Source organism: Lethenteron reissneri, chromosome 33 (assembly GCF_015708825.2).
Source record: "Lethenteron reissneri isolate LAM-NWPU_2019-01 chromosome 33, ASM1570882v1, whole genome shotgun sequence".
In the NCBI taxonomy this organism is placed as follows: domain Eukaryota; kingdom Metazoa; phylum Chordata; class Hyperoartia; order Petromyzontiformes; family Petromyzontidae; genus Lethenteron; species Lethenteron reissneri.
The window spans coordinates 7,009,131-7,019,168 of NC_083811.1; the positions used below are offsets into that span (position 1 = coordinate 7,009,131).

Genomic DNA, 10,038 nt, shown 5'->3' on the forward strand with positions numbered 1-10,038 from the left:
TAAGTGCTGTCCGTTTATTTTACACCTATTGATGCAGTTTTTTTGTTAAAGACGATGTTAAACCAGCAAGATTTCATCATCTGTATGGAAAAAAGTGTACACAATTCCTGATGTCGCACAAAAGGCCCACCCTTCAATGTAAACGTTTGTATGCCTTTACATTTCGTAAATAATTCAAAACCCAATTCCGCTTGCTTGTCTCAAGTTTGAAGATTAAGGCCCCTTACAAAACTGATAGGAGACGAGAGCTCTTCTTGATGGCAAAATCAACACGCCCTTGCCACTTCTTTTTGCGTTTACACGTAAAAAAATTGCTTAAAATTAAAACCCCCCAAACAAACTAGGGGTTAAATATTGTGTAATATACATTTCCAAATCATAGTAAAAGCTCGAAACAAACATTTGTCAGTTTAAAATTAAGCACACTTTTTATACAGGCCTTGACTCAGTGCATTGATGAGTGTACAGCACCGCCTAGTGGCGCCACACGCTCATAGCAGACACGTTATGGAAGACGAGGCATGTAACCATCTGTCCACTCACGGTTTGGTGAATTAACACTACCGCAATTCGGCTCAAGAATCGAATTGTATTCAACACTGCGATGAAATTTAGCGCCTCTAGTGGTGCGTAAAATGCGGTGGACAAAATGTTTTTTTTTCCTCAACAAATCGTTACATGCCTACAAAAATAACGTTTCAAAACACTTTCAATTGCTAAAAGTAAGTCAACTTCAAATATATAATTTGTCTGTGTCCCTACCAGCACCAACAAAGGCCGTGTTTCTGCTATTTTTGTTTCAATGAAACATTTGGATGTACAGTATTTTAAGTTGCAAGATTGCAGAATTGTACAGATGTTTTAATGCTAATATTTAAAGCACGTGACATAAAACAGCTCTTACAGAACTTAACAAGGAGTTTATTTTACATCACTGTACCACGTACAACATGGATAGTGTTTTGTGTACAATCTAAGCAGTAGAAATATACATCAAACCTTTGAAATGCCTCTGTTTCTACAGAAAGTTCAAAATATCAAGCATAAGATGCATGCTTGAATTTCTACTGAAAAGCTTTAACCTTGCTTCATTATAAATGCGACTGCGTGGAGTTAAAATGTTTACATATTCCAACTCGCTCAAATCAAAGTATTTTTGCATGATTAAACACAATAATTTGATATTACCGCCAACAGAACATTAATTCTTAAATCATTGGAATCAGCTAATGACCAAGTAATGCATTAATATTACAGTATTTCACTTCAAAAGCTCAAAATGGGGTCTTATAAAAATTAAGCAAAATAAATTACAAAAAACAAAGTCTTGGCGCTTGTGTTTCCATGCAGAGTGTTTATGATCCAATATAATAAACACTTTTATCCAGACAATGCGTTTAGACCTCCAGTGTCCAGTCTGTGTTTGGAGGGCTTTCTTTTAAATGTGTTGCTATGCCATTAACATCTTGACGCACTGCACAGAGAGCTGTAGTCTTGTTCTTTGATCTTTCTTAGTGGAAAGCATATCACACCATCGTGTCACTCTCTCCAATTTTGTCCACCAGCTGCAACAAAAATACAACAGAAAAGTTTTTCCTCACAAACCCCCTTGCTTGCAAAATCTTATCAGTGGAAGTCAGAGGATGTAAAATGCCTGCCCTTTTCCACAATCAACGGTTTGCAATTATCAGACAATAGGCAATGGAAACACTTTATCAGGACTGTAATCCCTTGGCTGCACAAAGTTTCCACACATGAGACGAGTTCCCCAATGCTTCTAGGTGACATACATGTTCAAAAGCACACTATCACAGACAACACGAGTTCTATATTAGATTGAGTGTATTATAAATGCAGACATTTAACATTATTATTGCACCTAATTGCAGTAAGCATGGCAAATAAAATTACAATTCATGCAGAAACAAAAAAAAATGTATTGCACAGATTTGGACCAATACTGTTAAATGAAAAAGCATTACTGTGCATTGCCATATGATGAGTGTCCGTAGCACTGGTTTCAGCCAATACAGTACAGCACATGTGGAATTTGCTAGCACAAGTTTAAAGATCATAACGTAGATATTTTAATTCGTTCTATATTTAATCATAATTAAGCAACCGGTATATTCTTTATTTACAGAATCTTACAGAACATTTAAATAATTTTAAACATGGAATATTCTCAAATGTGGTTGTGTTGAACATTTTCAACGTACAAGAGATAACATACCTTTACAACTTCCATGCATTAACTTTAACAGAAGAAACATAACATTAAATTCAAGTTCCATCACTTCATTCGTAAAGCAATGTTGTTTAATAGTAAACGCTGGGAAATTCCTCATCGATAACAATTCAAAGCCACAATTGATTTATTTCCTATAAAAAATCAGCACAATATTAGATTGGGTTCCAACTTACCGAACTTAATCCAGGTAAATTCAATATGGACCCCAAAACTGGAATTCGCCTGATAAATCCAATCACGATTGGGAAAAATCCTCTGCAAATTAAAAAGAAAACCAACACATGCAAGTGAGAATATATCACCAGTCAGACACGACTGTGAAAATTACATTGGATAATATTAAACCAGAGAAAGAAATTACATAACGCTCACCCAGAGGGTGTACGTTGAACTTCTTTCACACCATACATAGCCAACCGCATGCCTGACAACCCCTTATCAGTGCCTACCTTATTACAGACCAATTCAGACTTTATTGTTCCCCCGTGCCCTTATAAATCTCAACGTTCATCCGACAAAGCCTGTATTGAAACTGGCCGTACGCCGTATGGAACTAACCATGATATTTCCCTGCATAAGAATACTGGTAAACCGTATGGGTTGACAGGTATGCAAGCGTGCTCATCAGAGGTGCGATGTCATTAATAAACCACAACTGATCTAAATGCTGGCCCGAGCACTGAAACTCCAGCACATTCATTCTTACCGGAATAGAAGGAAGAAGCCATATATTTCCAGCACCATTCCGATCATCGGCCACCCCACAAGCACGATCAGAATCCCACCAAAGAAGAACGCTGCAGCCCGCAACTTATGCTTCTGGAAGAAGAACCGGAAAGTCCTCTCCAGGCCAATGACAAAAGCCAGGCCGGCCAGAAACAAAATCTGCAGAACAATTACACGGAAGGAAAGACACATTTGTAATCCATGACTTAAACAAGTTTGGAAAATAACAAGCAATGGTGCTGGAACGCAGTACGTGGAATAATATGCATTGCATTACCAATTGAATATAGCATTAAGTAATTTTGTAACGCATAGCTGGACTTACATTTCCGATGGCCAGAAGTGCTTTGTCAAAGAACAGCATCATCCCGAAGAAGAGGAAAAACACCCCAAATCCAGTTAACCCCATCCCAATCTCTGCAAAAAAAGACAAAGTTTTACATTTGGTTGAGTTTTCTTGTCATAAAAAATTTAGATAAAATATACTTTCTGGTATTTCGTGTAGTCACTGCAATTCATACCATTAATACCATGCATTATTTTGCACGCCTCAAAATGTCAGGCGTGTAAAAGTAATGTGATATATGAATGGTATGAACTGCAGTGAATACACTTATATCACATTTAGGTTTCTGAAAAATTGAAACAGAAAATATCCCAATAGACATTCTCTTTAATGCTAAAATAACAGGAATATTATGACGCTTTGTGTGATGGTAAATCAGTTGCTGGGGTATCTGGAATATTCCTGAGTTGAAAGCCCAGTCAATGTAGCCGTATCCTATTCATCGCCTGTTGAGGCATTCCCATTTTGAGATAGAAATAAATACAATCCTCAGAATATTAAAGAGATGTATTAAATAATGTTTAAGCGCATAGTTAATTCTTGCGAATGAGAATATCCTGGTTCTCCTGAATGTTCACCTGTTTAATCAAGTAACCTTTACTTAATTACAGTATCTTACCACTAACTCTAATACCTTGAGGCTATCGTTAATGGACTGTTAGTGGTAATAGCAAAGCAATAATTACTTGGCAAAAGCTCCTTTGTAATGTCACGGGCTAATGAAAGAGAATGGATGTCACAGATAGTAATTAAATCGCATTACTCTAGAAGTGAATGACATTAGATTGCGTCAACCCATATGTACGGATTCACAGAGCCCACAACCTACCATCATTGTGGAATTTGACCACATGAACGCAGAAATTCCAACCGGCTCAGGGCCGTAAAATAATAATACAGTAAAACCTTGTATTGTGAGCATAATTCGCTCCGGAAACGTGCTTGTAATCCAAAGCACTCGTATATCAGTTGTGATCACGTGACGCTCGGCAGACAAAGCGTACACACGTACTACTCGTATAGCAAGACCTCGCTCGTTTATCAAATTAATATTTATTTTTAAAAATTGCTCGTCTTGCAAAACACTCGCAGACCAAGTTACTCGCAATCCAAGGGTTTACTGTAATACGGAATCTCTCAATGAAAGAACCTAATTACAGTAGACTGTTGAGGCTTAGGCGCTGCTACTCAACACTTGACACATTTCATCTCTTCCTCCATCAGCTCCACGCGCTCAAGGGCTGCGTCTATGAGCTGTCGCACACAAGGTACACCTAGCCTGGCACAAGCGCCGTAGTGACTTCACAGCCACCACTTAGCGGCGACTGGTGGTTGTGTTGTTGGTGGCGTTTCTTGTTGTTGTTGTTGTTGTTGTCATCACACACGGTCGTGGCACGCTCCGGTGAACACCCAACACAGCAAGAACATTACAACTCTAAAAGTTACAGCTCGGACGCTACCACCACCAGGCACCGCCATGACCTCCCCCCATATGACGTCCGCAACACATTTCAAAGCAACTTTTAAAGGCGTGAGACATCGCCTCTATACAGCCACCCTGCTCGTACTGGGCACGAATTGACGGCAAACTCATCCCGAGCAGAGTCTCCCGACACGACCCCCTTGACGCGCGGAGCAAACATGAGGCGCTTTGATGCATCAGTCAACCAGCGTCGAGGAGGAGACTCACTCTGCGTGTCCGTCACGGAGATCATGGTGGCGGTGGTGGGACGACGACGAGGAGGAAGGGAGGATGACTAAGAGGAGGATGACTGAGAGGAGGATGAGGATGACTAAGAGGAGGATGAGGCGTGGGGGGATCTCAGCTGTTGCTGGTGCCGCCGCCGCAACCGCGTCGGATCATTCCACGGCCACGTCGACCGCCCGGCGCCACCAGCCAGCAAGGAGCTCTCCCATTGGTCGACGTGGCGCGTGCGACCAATGGGAGGCGTCCTTACTCACAGGGAGAGATTGAAACAAATTCTCACGCACGGGGCCGTCTTCCGGAATAGGAAGATGCTTCCGTTGCAAGTGAACGGGCGGTAGACGTCTTCCGGAATAAGTAAGGAGCTTTCGCTGCAAGTGAACGGGCGGTAGATGTCTTCCGGAATAGGAAGTTGCTTCCGTTGCAAGTGAACGGGCGGTAGACGTCTTCCGGAATAGGAAGAGGGAAAAGATTGCAAGCAAAAGGGACGTTTCCTTTCTAGATTTGAAGTTTTCGTGACTGCAAAGGACGTTGTATTTATCTTCCGAAAGAGGAAGATTGCAAGTGAACGGCCGGTAGACGTATTCCAGGTTTTACGGAAGAGAAAAAGTTTGCACGTAAACGGACGTTAAATTTCGATTTAAAGCTTTCGTGACTGCAGGGGTTCGTATTCTTGGTTCTTTCGGTAAAGTCACGTAGAAGGGAAATAATAAAATAATAATAAAAATATAAAACAATAAAATTCTCACGACGTTTCGATTGCAACACAAGCAATCATCATCATCATCATCAGATGGGAAAACCACACCTTGATGATGATTGCTTGTGTTGCAATCGAAACCTCGTGATTTGTTTTATTTTATTTCTAACCACGTGACTTTACCGAAAGAACCAAAGCGTATGCTGATATATTATTATTTTAAGTTTTATTTTAATTTTTCTACCTACGTCACTTTACCGAAAGAACCAAAGAGGATGAATTCCTGCAGTTACAAAAGTTTCAAATCAAGATTAAGCGGAAGTTGGATCATCTTCCGGAATAAGAAGATTGCAAATGATAACGGACGGTAGACGTCTTCCGGACGAATTGGAAGATACAAAAAAAACGAGCGGTAGACAAAATCCTGTTCTGAACCGGTTGAGGAAATGAAAGGAATTGCTCTTCCGGAAGAGGTAGATGAGGTCCGGCAAAAATAAAAAAAACAGACGGAAGACATCTTCTGGAAACCGTGTGGCTGCCTCTGCAGTGTTGTTGACGACTCCGACGGATGGGGCCTTTAAACCACACGAGAGGGTCATTGCCAAAACGTGCAGCCACGAAAGCTTAAAATCAAGAATGTTAAAGGCTATTTTAGACATTTCTGAGTCGAAGAATTTGAATTGTTACTTCAGCATAAAGGTTATACGTTAACAAAATGCTAGCAGCAGCAATAAGGTTAACAAACTGGTGTAAACAACACAATCCAGTATAATGATATTAACACAGGGAGGATGTTATTAAAAGTTGAGATAAAATCCCATACTAACCTTAGTCTGACAAAACCATACGAACCAGAGTTGTATCCTGAGTCTGAATACTGTACGATAGTAGTTTGTGTCTTACTTCATGATACCCAGTAATAAGACGAGATCACAACAGGCAGGCTCAATCCCATATTGGCCAGTGTTTTCAGTCAATTCAGAGCCACAGTCTGATCCAATAGGGTTCTACTGTAAGCAGAAGCAAGCCAGCAACCGACTTGCCAGTGCTCAAAGTCTGATCCTCATACTACCCAGAATCTGATCCAAAATTGGCCAGTCTTACCTAAATCCAACACACCGGTGGGCTAAAGTAGTGAACTATTTGTCTTTTGTCAACGTGACACTTTTTTCCTGATTGGCCATGTCGGGTGGTGGAGGGTTATGACAAATTTATAAATAACGCGATCTATTATGAATTACCTAGATCCAGTCAGTTTGAATCCCAAGACATTAACTTTCAGAGACTAAAAGTGACGTCTTGCGAACCAGCAGATGTGTAACAATTGCCGCGCCTCCCCTCCACGCAGAATATAATTATTATAGCATGTTTTTGAATTGGGGTTCTAAAGACCATTCTTGGTTGCAGAAATCAAATGGACATTTGGCAGACTTTATATTCGTGCGATTGGACACATGTCATGACCTTGAGAATCCATATTAATTGGTGCAATTACTCACTTGAGTATAGAATTAATGAGTGATGCCAGGCCAAATGTGATGTAATACTTACCAGAATACACTATGGGAACCTCATTTGCCAGTAAAAATATGATAATTGGTTCTTTACCCTTCTATCTGGCAACAAAACTGACACCTTTTTACAAGGAGTCATGTTTGCATAGACCGCAATACCTGCAGACATAATACAAACAAAAGAACATAACTCTGATAATGTGCACTGTCCTTGAAGTTGATTGGTCCACACCCGAGACAGCTTTCCTTTGAGCCTAGTCTCATATGGGTTGGACCAGATGACGCCAGAATATGATCCTATTATCCAGATTTGTATCCATACTAAATCCATACTAACGACTGTACATGTCGAATTCCATACGAACCGGAGGCTGATTCCATGTTAGGATCACTGATTATAATCTCTGGTTCCTCTATGATGCTATCCAGAGTTGTCATCCCATTACTACAGCCCCGATTGGGTGGACGGTAATTCCCTCTGCCCCTTCGCCTCTGTGAATCCACAGCACAAAGTAGCCTTTAAGTATAATACCTGTCGATTGCCCTTTCAGAGTTTGTAAAAGCATACATAAGCACACCTCCATTGTCAGTCTGCGCAAATAAATGAAACATTTTGCCCATCTTGGCTTCGCAGACCAATATTGTCCACCAGCATTTGTTTTCGAGCGAGCAACATCTTCAACCCATCTTCTTGGTTCTTTCGGTAAAGTCACGTAGAAGGGACATAATAAAATAATACGAATAAAACATAATAAAATACAAATCTCACGACGTATATACGCTGCCAAGCTTGGTGGTGTTCATTCAGACGCTGTCTTTCCGACAGCCCTGTTCTTCACCTGAGGACGGCTGCTTGCGTTGTGGCCGAAACGTCGTGAAAATTGTATTTTATTATGTTTTATTTTTATTATTTCCCTTCTACGTGACTTTACCAAAATAACCAAGAACATGAATCCCTGCAGTCACGAAAGCTTTAAATTGAAATCTTCAACCCAGTTTAACCCATAGACTTTCGCGACCAATATCATCCATAATAGAGTTTTTTTTATGGGGGGGTTAGATCGCGTAAATATATAAATGTGTCGTTAAGGTCGAGTGGTGGTGGGTTTAACGACACATTTATATCTTTACGCGAACTAAACCACCCCCAAAAAAAGACCCGTCCCTTCAACCCAGTGTCATCACAAGTTTCGATGCTTGGGGGCCTGCCAGCGGTCATTGACAAAGAGCACTCCGCCTCGACCATCTCTTGGGGAGTCCACAGTGAGAGATTGCGGGACCCCCTTCCACCCAACGAAACGACAGCCAAGGCTGCCAAGCTCTCATCACTTCCAGCCAAGTTCCATCAAAGTTCAAAGTTCATTTATTAGGTATAGCCCTGTGAGCAATTCGGCTCTTGAATCGGGTGCAACCGCAACAAACAAAAAACAAAAACATGAACAAGAAAACATCTTAAAGTGACTATGTGCAAACAGAAAATCCAAGAAATTGCAGAAAAATCATCGTACACCAACGCTGTGTGCAAAAATCCCAGTGGGATGCAAGTCAAACAACAACAACCACAAGACAACTTAGATTAAGGCCATCAGTCTAACTCTGTACTACAACAAACATGGCCAAACCAAAAAACGTTTCGAAAATCACCAAAATAAAGTCATGAAAGAAATGAAACAGTGATCATAGGAACTGTGACGGATTTTTAACAATAAACGACAAACAACATGTACTACCAAAACCCTGCAGCCATAGCTGGCTGTATGAGTCACTCCACAACAGCAGGAGCATCAATCGGAGTATTATCATTTTTCAATGCACCTTTAAGATCAGCACACTAAATCAAAACACAGGTCATACTTTGCAGCGATCATCCGGAGCGAAACATTTTATTTTAGGCCACTGAATAGCACTGGCAGCTAGGGGTGTACAACTCCTCATCACTTCCAGCCAAGCCCCCGACACCACCACCCAGGGGCGGTTTCTTCATTAGGGCGATGGGGCGACGCACCACCAATGTCATTCAACCACAGAGTCACGCGAGCCGTCACTGTGCCTCTGGATATAGTCCAATCAGCGTCATGTCACGTTCTGTGGAGTACCGCCTCTTTTTGGGCGATTTCACTTCGGCTGAGAATCGCCCCGAGTGGCCCCATAGACTTACATTCAAAGATGTTTTTTTTCGAACGGGGGGCGCTCCAATGCATTCTCTATGGCTTCCGGGAGGGCTCGCCCTAACGTGCTTACGTCATCATACGTAAGCACGTTTCAGTCAACAATATAATTTGTCGCCACCTAGTGGAATCTTTAATAAAAGAAACGTGAGTGGATTGTATTAATAGTGAGTATAGAAATAAACAAGATGTATTGTAAGAGTCACTTTATTTTTCATTAATATTAAAGAAGTGAAGTTGCCTTTACATGCTTAAGCTGTTAATTTATCCATTGCATGGGTCGACCTTATCCTTATCAATCATCCAGACATTTGCCCCCCCTGAGAGATTTAGCAGGATATTCTTAGGTTTTTTATTTTATTTTATTTTCATTAATTTTGATGTTTCACCTACGTGACTTTACCGAAAAAACCTAAGAATATGATTCCTTGCAGTCACGAAAGCTTCAAATCTAGATTTAGCAGGAGCCGCCACTGCCACCACCACCACATCGTCATGAGCATCATCAGCAGCAGCAGGGGAGGAGGAGGAGGGGAAGGGAGGAGGAGGAGCTGGAGGCGGACTCATTCGGGCATCCCCTCCATTCGCCCCTGTACGACACATCTCTCTGCCCTCCCACTTCACCATT

General features: G+C 41.2%; 1 protein-coding gene across 1 annotated transcript; it reads right to left on the minus strand.

The window, feature by feature from the left end:
• GOLT1B (golgi transport 1B) lies at positions 1-5,221 on the minus strand. The gene is made up of 5 exons (XM_061564493.1): positions 5,014-5,221; positions 3,303-3,394; positions 2,958-3,136; positions 2,425-2,506; positions 1-1,565 (listed from the first exon to the last, which is right to left on the minus strand). The coding sequence occupies exons 1-5, from the start codon at positions 5,036-5,038 to the stop codon at positions 1,527-1,529; spliced, it is 417 nt and encodes a 138-aa protein (XP_061420477.1). The 5' UTR covers positions 5,039-5,221; the 3' UTR covers positions 1-1,526.
• Positions 5,222-10,038: the final 4,817 nt, after the last annotated feature.